Source organism: Arachis ipaensis, chromosome B8, assembly GCF_059453495.1.
Source record: "Arachis ipaensis isolate K30076 ecotype BB chromosome B8, ASM5945349v1, whole genome shotgun sequence".
Lineage (NCBI taxonomy): Eukaryota > Viridiplantae > Streptophyta > Magnoliopsida > Fabales > Fabaceae > Arachis > Arachis ipaensis.
The window spans coordinates 4,422,099-4,437,655 of NC_142443.1; the positions used below are offsets into that span (position 1 = coordinate 4,422,099).

General features: G+C 31.9%; 1 protein-coding gene across 4 annotated transcripts; it reads right to left on the reverse strand.

Annotated features, from left to right (window-relative positions):
* Positions 1-2,310: 2,310 nt before the first annotated feature.
* LOC107612527 (protein ENHANCED DISEASE RESISTANCE 2) lies at positions 2,311-9,211 on the reverse strand. 4 transcript variants are annotated; one of them, XM_088496318.1, is made up of 21 exons: positions 8,652-9,211; positions 8,372-8,446; positions 8,221-8,274; positions 8,072-8,137; positions 7,930-7,991; positions 7,690-7,796; positions 7,524-7,570; positions 7,342-7,442; positions 6,466-6,561; positions 6,284-6,348; positions 6,116-6,187; positions 5,740-5,886; positions 5,274-5,581; positions 4,907-4,952; positions 4,643-4,818; positions 4,189-4,290; positions 4,038-4,088; positions 3,817-3,960; positions 3,319-3,414; positions 2,826-2,927; positions 2,311-2,637 (listed from the first exon to the last, which is right to left on the reverse strand). In XM_088496318.1, exons 1-21 carry the CDS (start codon positions 8,826-8,828, stop codon positions 2,545-2,547), a joined length of 2,187 nt encoding a protein of 728 aa, XP_088352444.1. In that variant the 5' UTR covers positions 8,829-9,211; the 3' UTR covers positions 2,311-2,544. The 4 variants fall into 4 exon arrangements, with proteins under 4 accessions (XP_088352444.1, XP_088352443.1, XP_088352441.1 ...); XM_088496317.1 differs by having other exon boundaries at positions 4,907-4,955; XM_088496315.1 differs by having other exon boundaries at positions 4,907-4,955; positions 8,372-8,461; positions 8,652-9,032.
* Positions 9,212-15,557: the final 6,346 nt, after the last annotated feature.

Consider the following 15,557-nt stretch of genomic DNA (forward strand, 5'->3'; position numbering starts at 1 on the left):
TAAAATTAATTTAATAATAAATAATTTTTTAGAAATAAATTTGACCATTTATTATTATTATTATTATTATTATTATTATTATTATTATTATTCCATTAAAAAGGCTTTCTCTTTACAAATAATTTCTTTCACTTTCCTTTTCCTGTATCATTCCATCTATTTCAATTTTAAACCTTGATTTATGTTTTTATTTACTTGTCACATTTAATTCTTATATTCACTTTTAATTAATTAGATTTTTCTATGTTGAATGTTGTATATTTAAACAATTCTATATATACATCAAATTACATTTATTTTTAGATAATCATTTATGTTATAGTTATAACTTATAAGACGTTATTATTTTTATTAATGTAGCGATGTATAATTAAACATATTTATAATTTTTTTATTATTAGTAAAATTTTATATAATATATATATTTGCATTTTGTTTTGACCGTTTGGATGGAGCCAAAAGCCATTCTTTATTCCTGCCAATGCTCTTGAAAATGTGTAAATACAGGATTCTACAATGTAGAACCACAAATAAATAAAGAATGAAAATGTGAAGAAACCTAAAAATCTTATTCACTTGTTAACTTAAATAGTTGATCAAGCTAGTAGCTACAAGAAAAATCCTATTTTTTTCATTTTGGTAAAGGAACTTTTCTCCTTACTTTTGGAAAGAAGGCCAATAATTCTTTTTCTCACGCATAATCAAATTAAACCTATATTTCATTTCTTTTAGAAAACTAGTCTTATGATATGATTGATATCTTTGAAATTAACATTTTTTATGATAAACTTTTTCTCTAAAAATGATATAATTAGCTGCCATTTTTTGCTCTTCTACCAATAATATAAAATAGTAGTTATATATATTAGATATGTCAATAAAACAACGTAAATAAGGAGTGGGGAAAATAAATAAATAAATAAAGAAGGTTGGTCAAATGAGGTGGTAAGGGGGTGATGAAGCACGAGATATGGATCTGGGAGGAATTGTTTAAAGCAAGAAAAGGTGGATCTAAATGGAAATTAATATATGTGATTTGAATGAATGTATCTTAGAGAGATTTGTTGGAGTGATTTGAACCAAAAAGAAAAAACCAAAAATTGATTGGAGCGATCACCGACGATCACCACGGGACCAATGAGATTTATTTCATTACCTGTTACGTCCCAATGAGTATGGGTCCTTTCAAATTTAATAATTCCTGGGACTCTTATTTCCACGTGGGACCAGCCCTGTTCTCATTATTATTATTATTATCATTATTATTATTATTATTGTGCAAATGCAACAATTTTACGTGTTTAAGGGCAATAAAAATGCTGACACTTAGTGCACAAAGAAAAGTAATTTGTTCATTGCTTATAATTAAAGGAATTAGTTTTGGGCTTAATGTAATGTAAAAGCGTGTTCATAATTCTAACTAGTGGCAGAATTGCACATCATTTAAGCGAAGGAAAAGTGGAAACTTGAAAATAAAAAAGACACCACAGGGGGAAAGAAAACGTTTTAACCACATAAAAGGAAAAGAAACAGCACCTACGGAAAACAGAACAGAGAGACCAAGATGGGTAGATTTTAGATAGATGGTCGATCTAAATATAAGGAGACATAGTTGTCAGATCTACCATCGAGAAAAATGGATCAAAGGAAATGATTAATTATTTGGAAAAAAGCAGATGAAAGTATAAACTAGCTATTAAGGAACTATAGCACGTGCTTATTTTATTAGATTTGTACTTAACCTAGTGTCACTACTGTCCAATAAAAACCGCGGCTAATATAAGTTCAAAAGTACAAAAATACAATAGTAACGAGGAGTACTGTCATAACTAGTTAGATCTTAATAATTAGAGCATGATCAAGTGACGATGGAAGTAATCAATTAATACTGGCCTAAAGTTTTTTATTTATATTATTTTCTCATTTTTCTCAAATGCTTCGTGGCACCGACATAGAATAGCGGTGAAAATATGTGACCTCGGGCACACGGAGATGAAATAGAAAAAAGCATGTACTTTATCTTGTCTGATATCTTTATCAAGTGAGGTATACACACCCAACTGCTATCTGTTAACAACTATTGGCGAAGTCGTTTTCTTGCACAAGAAGCATTCTCGTTCACTACTAGTTGTAGCATAGTCTATTTTTTGAAATAGAATGGAATGAATTATTAATGTTAAAAACACCATTATGAATGTTTAAGTATTTTGGCAATCATGAACTGAATTGCTTCTGCTCTTTTCTTTCAGTCTCTCTTTGCAAGGGCAACAGTAGAATAATGACTTATTTTAAATTTTACATGTACATTCATTTCTACCGAACCAATGCTACTTTATTATTTCAAAAAGATTAATCCTACTACATATTCATCCTCCTCCTAACAATGCTCACAGTTCCAGAACTGGTTCAGAGAATTAAATTGATTGAATAAAAAATAATGACTTGTTGAAGTAAATTTATGGAGGCAAAGAATCTAGAATTTCAATTATCTACATTTGCAACTTGGAAGTTTCCTCCTCCACAATGTACGAGTCTCATCGGAAATCATGGTTTCAGTGGAACTGATTTTGAAGCATCCAGATGGTTAAGCCGGACGGTACCAAGAAGAAATTCAGGGAGCTCTTCCCGAGTATTTCCCTGAAACAGGATGCATGTCACACCTATTAGCACAAAGGCATATAAGAAACTGATCTGATAACCACCCAACGGCATTGTTCTGAAGATGATTCAAATACGAGAATTTAGGAGTTTTTTAATGATATGGTATTTCAATTTTTTTTCACAAAACTTAATTTAAAGAAAGAAAAAGAACAAGATCATTCTACCTGTACTAAAAAGGCCATCTCAATAACCAGATGACTGAGGTACCCAAGGACAAGACTCACCACACCTCTTGCGACAGTTGATGATCCAATATCAATCCCAAGCTGCAATGGATATCATGATTTCAAGATGAGCACTAGTTAAAAGTTTGATCACTTCTATGCATGATGCACACATCCACATAGCCTCTATTATTTCTTGAATTCCTACCATTTTTTTCAGTAAATTACACAAATATCCCCTGATATTAAGTGATATTACATATGATACTCCTTAATTTGTAAGAGTATACACAAACCTTTTCCTGATATTTAAGTAATATTACTCCTAATACTCTTACTCTTGAATTTATAAAATGTGAGGGAGTTTAAATCGATGGATGTCGTGTAGTATGATTTAACCTAAGATATAGCAACCAAAGATCATATGCTAATTGTTTTAACTTTCTAAATTAGTCACAAACCATGTACTCTCCATTAGTTATGCAAAATTTACCTCCAAATAGTTCTTCCCCTGAAAATAGTGGATTTCCAATGCTTGACCAACTAGGCATGCCTTCTTCCCTACACTCTGCTTTACAATCCATGAACCCTGAAACAAAACTTGTGTAACTCTTAGTCTCTTACTATCCATGGATTAAACAAATGGAAAAATAATAGAGTTTTTGCCTCCTTGAAGAGGACCTTATCGACATAGCTATCGCTGATCACAGATTAAAAAGGAACATTACTCAGAGACAAGTGATTGGTTGAAAAAGAAAATTAGGAAAAGGCACGTTCACATTTTAAAAAATGTTTCTACAAAATCTGCACGGGGTCAAGAAATGCCTAGGGTCAAATGCAAGCTGCAATGTGAGAGGATTCTAACCCAATGCATTATTTGAGATAATCTTAATTTTGGATTTAAAAGAGAGATTCTTATACCATTTACTTATTTTGTGTATTTTGGGTTGTACAACTAGAGTTAATTGTGCCCAGCAATTACTATACTAACCTTAGATATATATGGTATAAGTTTAAATCTCGAATTTCTGAAGGCATCATCACCCTTTATAAAACTCTCTAGCAAGGGAGCATCTTCCACAGGGGTATTCATCATATAGTATAGTGCAAGGCTATATGTAGTAGAACCTGGAACCTGGATCATAGAAACACCTAAATAAGCGTTATGAAAATATTTATGTTAGTAAACATAAGCACAACCTACTAACTAACCTGAATGTTTATAATGAAGAAGAACTCAGGCCCACCCTGTGCTGCATATTTCTGCAAGTATATACTTCATGTTTAGTTGATAATCAATGACAATGACAAATCATAATGAACATTCAAGAAATGAAGACCACAAGAATGGAAATCAAGCAACCTGCACAATGCTCCCAGGACGGCCGGCAAGATCATCTTCCCTTCTATCAGATCTCAGCCAATCTGCAGCAACCAATTGCATCAAGGTTCCCTTTGCTTTAACCTAGTGATAAAAAAAAAGCCAACCAAAGAATAAACATGAAAACTAAGCATGTCATACCACTTCGGAAATTTTGAAAGGACTGCAGATGTTTGGCTTGATTAGTAATTACATCACTAGCAAAAAACCTAACACCTAAATCTAACTGCTATTTATTCGGTAGATTAGGAGTTAGTGTATTTCAACACATACTGTAGGAGGGAAAGACAATATCTAATGCTTGATCAGCCCATAATAGATTGTTGAAGTAATGGAAAATAGAAAAAGGTGAAAGCAAGGAACTGCCAAAACAGCTTTTCCCACTTTATGTTTTGTTGATAACATCATGTAAGTGATAAGGAGTTGTTGCTTATACCTTCTTGCCGTCAACTAGATAATTTTCTCCACGAATCAGGAATGTAGAAGGATCTGTTTCTGTCAAACTGCAAGGTAAAGTACAAGTAGGATCTTTTGGAAGAGTGGATCCATAGGCACATGAGATACTCTCTTCCCTGGCCATCTCATGCAAGTCTACATAACCCCTCTTCTGAACTGTAGTGGATTTGTTTGTAGTCATTGTTAATCAAAGAATAATTAAACCTGGATAATGCGATATAACACCAAAGACAAAACTAAGTACCTGCAAGGTCATGCAATCTTCTCACGAAACTAGCTGCAGTTGATAACTTCTGGTTTTTCCAGTAGAATATGTTAAAAGGAGAAAAGCCGCAAATGAGATGAGCAACCCAGCATCATAAAAAGTGTTTATGACATACAAAGTTAAAATTTCTCAAACACAGCCCTGCCTGTATGCGCATCTCTTGGAATGTCATGGGTGGTGGTGAACCCAATGGGTTTTGACAAGATAAACGCTAAATTGCTGGACTATATGGAAAATGCATATTAAAACATACTTAAATAGTAGCATACACCCCCGGCCCTTGAAAGCTTCCCTTGGAATGTCGTAAGTGTCAATTATTAAACAAACTATTTCAAACAGCTTTTACCTGAGTCTTTTGGTGACTACATTCGGCCATCCATTCATTTTCTGGCTCATCACAGTCCGATGGTTCTAGAACATCGTAAAACTTGTCATCTGCATCATTCATACTAACAAGGCTTGCACGCTCTTCTTGTGTTTGATCTACTTCTTCATCAAAGTTATCATTAGCGTCCTCATCTCCAGCCTGAATTTCGGTATCAGAGCTTATTTCTCCTCCATTTAGACGAAGCCCACTTTTTCTTATCAATTCTCCAGATGAATAATCAGAAGGAGGACAATTTCCTAGCTTAGCTTTCAATAACTCCCGTAATGCTGCAAATAATAAGTTAATATGAACTTTAATACTAATGTTCCAATTAACTACGCTAATATCTATTATCTGGTGACATAAAATAAATGTAGACACCTAGGTAAGGATATAATACTAAGTTATGTCCACTAGTATAAACTTATTTGCAAAATAAGACTACCAGCAACTCTGCCAAGCATTTTAATCGTAATGGAACGTGCTGAAGAAGGTTTAATATAAGATCTCCATGACTTCCAATCAATAGCAAGCATATGCTTTACAACCGATTGCTTTCCTTTGTTCACTGGTGATACAACATAACCTCCACCTACAAGTGAATGTAAGTTGTCACATTCAGCTACTTGTATACATAACTTTTCCTATAGATACCATACCAACAACTTCCAGAATTAAGATAACAGAAAAAGAAAACAATTATATGATTCTAGATTTCCAATATTAAGTTATATAATATCCGATTTGCTATAGAGTACCAAACAGGCTAATAGAATAGATTTGAAGAATAGGCTATATCAACAGTTTTCAGCATACATTACTTTTAAGGCAGGCACGAACGTAGCCATTTTGAGGAGGACACTTTTTGTGAAACACAGAGTGGTAAAGAATAACTGCAACAAGGAGAGTCAAAGAAGTTACTTTTATTAAGAATGTAAAACCATGTGAGCTTTTCATGAGCATATATATTTTCAACAAATCACTATTACCATAGGTTCCATCATCTTCTCTCCTCCAATAGCGTCGCAACAAGAGATCTCTCCGTTTCATTCCCCTAAAAAAAAGTGACAGCCAACAACAAAAATATTACTATAGAAAGAGCATGTAGGATGATATTACCTAAAAACAAGTAGTGATACATGATCAGCACTGAAAGCTTATTGGGTCTTACCAAGGCAACCAATCACTATATAGCTGTTTGTGAATAATGTCAGTGTGACCATCTAGGTGTTCGACTACACTCCCCTTGTAGAAACAGAAATCCCATCTGCAAGTTAATGTTTATTGATAATAGCAACAAACATGGTTAGTAGAATTGTGCCAAAATTTCCGCACACAGTACACTAAGCTATTATATCTCTACGACATAATATTTAGTTTGCATATTGAATTCCTAAAGTTAATATATACAACTCACATTCCCACAAACTACTTTTTCCAAACAAGGCACTCCCTTCCACCTTTCCCCAACACCGCGATTATTGACCATAAAACTAAATAATCATATGCTCGGTGTCCAGGTAAATTGCACGATGTGAACTTGATATGGGTTTTGGTGAGTGAGACTTACAGATAGAATCTCAAACACTTACACAAATATCACACTTCACGTGGTTTAGGAAGAGCAACATGGGAAAGTCCCTTTGGAGAGTGACAAACTTAAAAGATAGAAGCTGGAGCAATTTCACACATTTCACTTCCCAACTCTTGGGAGAATAACATGGGAAAGACCGTTTGGAAGTTTAAATTTATGCTATGTTATCTTATTTTTTACTATAACAGTTCATCTTTTATCCAATCCAAATAATAACATTGATGTATTAATTTTTTGTGATGTATTAATTTTATGTATCAAATTAACAATACTATGTTATGTTGCACAGTGTAATGCTATACAAAACAATTGAGACATATGCAACATCCCTAAGCTAAGATGTCAGAATAACAATTCAAAGCTGCTTCCTAACAGATATCCAAGCATCAAATAAGGAGATATCTTTGGGTTAATACAACAATGCAACTGGTGGATGTGCATTAATGCACTTACTCTGATCTTGAAGGACCAAGAGACATAAGAGTCTGGAAAACGGCTTCTGAAGTTCCATCAACTACTCCAACTGCCATTATTGCTGGGTGATCATCCCATTTCTAGAGATAGGAACATATTCAAGAACTCAAAAGTCTAACATAATTTTATACCAAAAGTTACACGGGAAACAATCTGCAAACCTTTGCAACCGAATCTCTGTCCTTTGCTTCCTTGAATAGTCGTAAACCTACATTGCACCCATAAAAACATATGTATTATATTTTGCTAGCTCTTGTGCTTCAGTAAAATATCCAAAAAAAATTAAAAAAGAATTCCTAACTCAAACAACAGACACTGAAGTACTACCATTCTGGCAACCAAAGATTGTCCAGGGTGAAGGGGCAATAACGTCAAAAGAAGAAGCTGTCCAGTCTACAGAATTTGGGTGACATCTACTAGAAGATCCACTTAGTCTGTAAGCCAGGTCCCATTAAAAGAAATCAGTATGATGTAGCACAAAATTGTAATTAAGATAACTCATAATTCTATTTTATTTTATTCAGCACAAATTATTTAAGCATCATATGAAAATTTATGTTGCTTTACCTAAAGGATTGCCATCTCCTCTTAGAACAACCTATAGCCTCATCTCCAGTATCAGGGGCACCCTACACAAGTTCGTAGCAAGAGCTTCTTCCATGGGTAAAACAGTTCCTTTGTATGCTAAAAAAATTTCAGATGTTTGTACCTTCAAAGATGCTTCATGAATAGACTGAATCCACCTGGCTGCTTCTTCAGGACGGCTTGCTCCTAACTACAAATTCACGTTTCGTAATTGAAACAAAAGCGAAACATCAAACAAGAAGTTGTATCTGAAAACCAAAATAACGACCTCACCTTTAATCGATCATTGTGATTTGAAGAATTATACAGTGTGAACATGAAGAACACCTGCAACAACACGTGCAAACAAACAAAATCAGCATTCCGGTGGTTTTGAACACATTAAAATTGAAGGCCTAAAAACAAATTAAAGGAGTACACATACTTTTCTGTTAATGCTCTCCCTCCCGTTATCCATCACACGAATGCAGGAATCTACAATAGCACTTCTAACGGGATCCTGCCAATACAAAAACTATATAAATGTTCATATACAGAAAAAGGCTTACGTCAGCATTCAGGAACTAACAAATAAATGAATAAAATAGATTCATGAAATCATTCAGTTCAATAGCATAACAAAATCGAGAGTAACTTAATACGAATGGAAGGAACTGAAAAATTGATATTAACTCTTAAGAAAGTAGTGGTCCTATGGAACGAACCTGGTTGGCGGAGGATTTGAAGCTGCGGAGGTTGTTACCGTCGAGAACGAAGTATCGCTTCCGTGAGAATTGGAGTCCAATACGGTTGGAGCGTATGAGATACAACCATCCTTCCATTCTTCCTCCGGCGGCGGCGGCATCTCCGTCAGTGGTAGTGGCACTACTGGTACTTGCCATAGCTGAGAAGCTGAGGCAGCAACCAACTCCGATCCCTCGTCTCTGACTGTGTCTGACTCGCACTATTCTCTAATCATTTTAGATACAGCTGTCAATTTATTTCAAATTAAAAATAAATTAAAAAAGTGAAAAGGAAAATGGAGATCGTGAAGTAGTGGTGGTGGGAAGTTAGAAGTAACAGAAAAGTATGCAGTGTGTGTTGTTGCATCGGAATTGCGGAATTTCCATTATATGTGGGTGGCGTGTGTTTTTCTCTCTCTTGGCTCTGCTGTGCTGTGAGCCTGTGACTTGAGACCAACTCAATTCCTTTCAACTTTCTTCCTCTCTCAAAAGACAAAGATTGCCTCTCACGTTACTACTTACTAATACTATTTTTATTTCACACTTTTTTTCTTTTATCTCTCTACTTTAACTTACATCATTTATGAGGACTAAAACGTAATTCAAGATATATTATATATTACTAATTTTATAATTAAAATATGACACATATTATTATTTTTATTATAATTAAAATTATTTTTTTTTAAACTAAATAATTCTCTTTTTTTTTATTTTTTCATTTTTTCACTCATTTTATTTTTTTTATATATCATTATCAATAATTAATTATAAATTTAACAATTAAAATATATAATATAATATTTTTTAATTACATTAAAATTAAATTAAAATTAAAATATTAAAATTAAAATATAACTATATTATATATTATATTTATATATTACTAACTAATTTAATAACTAAAATATATCGCATGACACTTTTTTATTAAAATTTAGGAAAAATATTTTTCTCTAAAATTAATAAACATCCTTCTTACATTCTTTTATCTACCTCTCTCTTTTTTTTTCTATTTCTTTCTATTCTTTTCACTCTATATATAATTTATAATTTATATTTTATACTAGTAATTTGACAAATCAAAATATGTTACCAGATTTTTTTCATTATAATTAAAATAAAATTTTTTCTTAGTTTTTAAAATTAACAAACTCCTTCTCTCATTTTTCTTCTTTATCTTTCTCTCTCTTTTCTCTCATGTTATATTTTTCTCTATCTTTCTATTTTACAAAAAATAAAATTAACAATATAATATAATTTAAATAAAAAATATTATTATATATTTTTTTATTTAATTTTAAATTGTTACTACGTATCTTTTTATTCTGTTTTTTTACTCGGTTGTTCTTAAATATTTATTACATATAATTTAGAAAAAATACTAATGTTGTGATTAAAAATTAGAATCAAAATTATTTATTTTAAAAAAATAAATTTGAGTTAATTTTATAACTATTAATATCAATTTTTTTATGCTAATACCTAATTATATTTTTATATATAGAGGGAAAAATATTATTTTTAAATAGACATAAAAATTAATTATTTCTATTTGTGCAACAGACTTAACACCTAATCAAATATAAAAGTATACAAGTTAAATTCTTTCAAATTTTAAATAACGAAAATTGAAATTAATTGTTAGTAAAAAATTAAACTCTTTCATATGAAAATAGTAACTAAAAAATTTATTATTTAATTTTTTATTTACAGAAATCTTGGTCTTTTTAGTCGACGAAAACTTTGTCATTTACAACCTTTTTATAAAAGTAGTTTAATATTATAAATTTTTTGTATTATAATCTATAGTGTCATGGCCAATGTAGTTTTAAAATATTTAGATTCTCGTAATATTATTATGGATAAAAATACTAGTTAGGATTCTGTCTTGTTTATAATTGTGGTCATTGCGACTACTTGTGAGCCTTTATAAACCACCTCAACCAAATGTTATTGCTGGTGGTGGCAACATATATCCTATTTGTGGGTATTTAATATGATTGAGTAGGATTATCAATTCGATTCGTTGCAGTAGGGTTGAATGTGGATTGAATTTAATTTTGCCTAATCAATTCACACTTTATATATGTATAAATAAAAAAATATTTAACTACTAAACTAAAATTATTATTTGATAATTTAATATTATTATTTATATAAAACTCAATTATATTTAGTAATATATAAATACCCACTTATAACACAACTCTAACTTCTTCACTCACATCACTTAGTGGCCAGCCCTAATTTTTCCTCTCCGGACTCCATTTCTCTATGCTTCTCAACCAAAAATTTGTGCTCCTCTCCGACTACTCTCCTTGTTAGTACTCCGTGTCCGTGTTCGCATTGAGTGTCGTATTTGCGTTTATAGACTAGTGATAGTGTTGTTACTGTAAATGGAATGTTCATAGACTTTCAATAATTTTATTTGTATTTATGTTATTAATTTAAGTAAAAAAATTTATGTAAAATTAAACATTTGATAATTATATTATTTATATTAAATTTTTAATTTGTATGTTTATTAGGTTATATAATAATATTATATTTTTTTGTTAACTCAGATAAAATTGAGTATCGCAAATGAATAGAGTTAGAATTAGCACATTCTCAATCCACAGATAAAATTAAAGTTAGATCAAAATTCTATCCTAGTCTACTCATTACTACCCTCATTGTCCACCTTTTTATCCCTATGTCTCTTTCTTTCTTTCCATTATACCCCTGCTTCTCTGCTATACTTCATATTTAACTATTATTATAGTAAATAGCTATTTATTCAATTATATCAACCTTTTTATTATTATTTATATAATATTTTTAAAAAATAATTATTTTTATTCATGTAACTATACGTAAAACATTTATTTATATTTTAATACAGCAAAATCAAATTATTATTTTAATTCTTCTCAATATTTTTCACACAATAAATACTTTTCATTACAATTTACTTTAATTTTGATATATTTGAACATGAATCTAATTATATATTACAAAAATCACTTCATTTTATAAGGATTTAATTAGAAAATTGTGTAAATATTTTATATGTGTGTATATTTATAAAATTAAACTCGTTAATTAATAGTATAGAATATAGATTGTGTCTTATCATAAACCACATAAAAAATAAAATAAAATAAAAATTGGAAGATATTAATCAAGTTGGCAATAAGACGCGTCGCCCATGTTATATGTAGAGGTTTAGTCACACACTTAATATATACAGAGGACAAAACTTGCTGTAAGATATGGCCACTTCTGTCGTTGATGGCTGCCTTAACTCATTTATATTTGGGAAAGTACGAGGAGCCAATGGAATATTTGTACAATGTGTACAATGGAGGATTAGGGAGTATTAGAGATATAATAATTAGTGTTATTTTTTGTTATCAGTTAAAATTTTTTGGGATGAGTGGTATCATGACATGGTATTAGAGCTCTGGATGGTGAATCCCAAAATCAATTTAAGCTTTTGGAAAGATGTTTATTATTCATAGTACTCGGATGATTATTCTAGATAGTATGGAGAATGTTCATTTTGTAATTCAACAGCCCATTATACACATTATATAAATAATCCATTGGCTTCTTAGCAGGATTCTTTATATTTTGATCTAATTTGATTTATCAATTTCAACCCATAATATATGAAATCACACCAAACTTCTTGTCTTCATCACACCATTTTAATTAACCATTAACACTACAATAACTATATATATAACCACCAAAACCATAATAACTACATAAGCCACTCTAATATATATGTATAAGAAAATCATTTGTTGTAGATTCTTATGTATATCTACAACAAATAAACATTTATAAGATAATTAACTTACAAATTATGGATTAAAAAATTACATACATATGTGTGTGTGTCTAAAAATATATAAAATGGATATAAAAGGTTGAAAGGAATATTCCAAGAGAACAATAATAAAGCATAATCCGTCTATATTAAATTTGAGTTTATTATTCAAGCAGGCATAAAAGCAGAAATAGTGATACAATAAAATTTAGCATTATCTCTTTTTCTAAAAAAAAAAAAAGAAAAGAAAATAACATAAATAATCATCATATTTACAATTAAGAAAAATAAGGAAAAAATTTGAGGATAAAACTTGTTAAGAACCTAAGATCCAATGGTGTAGATTTGGGACCATTTAAATTTATCGTTGTCATTTAGTTTTGATATAAAATTTAGTAGTAGCTAGCATGGTGAATGGGACCTGCTGGATAACCTAACACACATGTATATGCTTTTGTATGTATATTCTTCTTAAGATGCCTAATCCCACTTCCTCACAAATAATATATATATTAAGAATAATAAAAAATAAAAATAGATTTTACATAATCCAATATATATATATATGCACGCTCATGAAAAATTGATGATCAAAATAATTTTGTATATTTATGTATATTATTTTTTATTTTTAATATATATTTTATATAAATAATTGATTAATAATTGATATATATTTTTATACACACGTAATATATAATATATAGTTGATCTCTATTACTGATGATGATAGGACTGAATGTGATTATTATGGAGTGTGACTAATTATGCCATATATGCGTTGCTACCTTTTTATTGGGTCAATTTCAGTAATCCATCATATCCCTATATATGTTTAAAGTATTTTACGTAATTATATGCTTAGAGTGATTCAAAAGGTGTTTCAATGCATCCTGGTGCATGCAAGGATTTAAGGTTAAGAATACATCTTAAATAATTATTTTATATATATATATTCACATAGGAATTATCTTTTACGTTAATTTTCATAAAAGTTAAGGATATATAAACTAAAATGTAAGATTTGAAAGGAAAAAAAAAGGGTTATATTTTATTAGTGGCGGGTGGAGTTGTTGGAAGATGAGAGGAGTCCAAGAATTGGAAAAAGAAAATGAATTGATTGGATTGAATCAAATTTTTGTTGGTGGTATATATACAAGCACAAAACAGTAAGTGAATTCTAATTAAATATAATAAATCTAACTAACGATAGTGAATAACCTAGCTTATACTGATATCTCCCATCAAGGTGGAGCATAGATATCATGTATGTTCAGTTTGGCTATCAAAAATCTGAACTGAGGCAAAAGAAGTGTCTTTGTTAAAATATCTGTTACTTGATGCTTGTTGGAGATGTGCACGAGTTTCACTGTACCGGATGCTATCTTCTCACGAATGAAATGGTAATTCATTTCGAAATGCTTAAACCGCTCATGTAAAGCAGAGTTAGTGACCATGTGAATTGTTGAAATATTGTCACAGAAAAGTATGGCTGAATCGAGATCGATGTGAAAAAACTTTAGCAATCCAAGCAGCTACACAATTTCATAAGATGCATTCGCGATAGCCCTGTATTCAGCTTCTGTGGAACTTCTGGAGACTACTGCTTGTTTGTTGCTCTTCCAGAATACTAGAGAATCACTAAGGAAGGCACAGTAACCAGTTGTGGAACGTCTTGTATCAAGGCAGCTTCCCCAATTAGCATCAGCGTAAACAGATAGATTGAATTTGTTTGTTGCTGAAAATAAAATGCCTTGTGTCGGAGCCGACTTAAGGTACCGAAGAATTTGGTGAACTGCATTAAGATAAGGGACACGAGGGTCAGACATGAACTATGCTAGTTTGGTGACAGCAAAGGCTACGTCTGGTCGGGAGATTGTTAGGTAATCTGCCAATGAGTCTGCGATAAGCAGACAAGTCAGCCAAGGTCTCCCCTTCACCTGCGCGAAGCATCAAATTTGTATCCATGGGAAAGGAAGCAGGTTTGCAACCCAAGAAATTGGTGTCCTCTAGTAGTGAAAGGGTGTATTTACGTTGGGACAAAAAAATTCCCTTGCTGGATTTCGCCAACTCCAAACCAAGGAATAATTTTAAGTCACCGAGAACTTTGAGCTTCAAGACTGCCTTCAGTTTCGCTTCAACTCTTTTGATGTTGTCATTGTCGGGTCCAGCTATGATGATGTCATCGACATAGACCAAGAGGACAATGGTTGACAGACCGTCACCAAATGAAAATAGGGAGTAATCACTTTTACACTGTGAATCCATGCTAGAGTAGTGTTGTACAGAATTTAGTGAACCATTGATGTGAGGCTTGCCTCAAACCATAGAGTGATTTCATTAATTTGCACACTAAACCCTGATTTCTCTGTGGATGCCCAAGTGGGACTTCCATGTAAACCTCTTCGAATAATTCTCCATTAAGAAAAGCGTTGTTTATGTCCAGTTGCAGAAGATTCCAATTCTTCGCGGCTGCTATGCTTAAGAGAACCCTGATTGTGGTAATATTCGCCACCAAACTAAAAGTGTCTTTGAAATCGATCCCTGTCTACTATGTATAGCCTTTTGCAACCAAACGGGCCATATTATACCTATCGAGAGAGCCATCAGTTTTTAATTTTGCCTTGTGTACCTATTTGCAGCCGATAGTGTGTTTGTCGGGTGGTAGAGGGACTAGTTGCCAAGTGTTGTTCGTCTCTAAAGCTGTGAGTTCTTCAGTTATAGCTTGTCTCCACTGCTCATGTCTTACGGCCTGATGATAGAAATGTGGTTTAGGTATTTTTGGTCACATTGGCAATGGTGACTTAATAAGCATGGTTAAGTATGTGGTGACTAAGGTAGTTGGAAATTGGTTATGGAGTGTTGGTGTGATGCTGGACATAGTCTCGAAGATAGTGAGGGGTTTGATGGGGTCTGGTGGACCTTCTAAGAGGTTGGGGGGCTCAGGACCAGGTATGGCACTATTTTGGCACGGAGGTGGTAAGGTTTCAGTAGTTGTATTTTCTAGGAGTGGTTGCACATAAGGGGTGGGGTCTGGATCCGAAGTAGGTATTGGGAGCAATGTGTCA

What these genes read in the sequence shown, in the direction of transcription:
- LOC107612527 (XM_088496315.1), bottom strand. Translation starts at nt 8,828, where the DNA reads ATGGCAAGTACCAGTAGTGCCACTACCACTGACGGAGATGCCGCCGCC. An exon ending in TCTTCATTATAAACATTCAG is followed by an intron (nt 3,961 to 4,037) that starts GTTAGTTAGTAG and finishes TCTATGATCCAG; the next exon opens with GTTCCAGGTTCTACTACATA. An exon ending in AGGGGAAGAACTATTTGGAG is followed by an intron (nt 2,928 to 3,318) that starts GTAAATTTTGCA and finishes TATCCATTGCAG; the next exon opens with CTTGGGATTGATATTGGATC.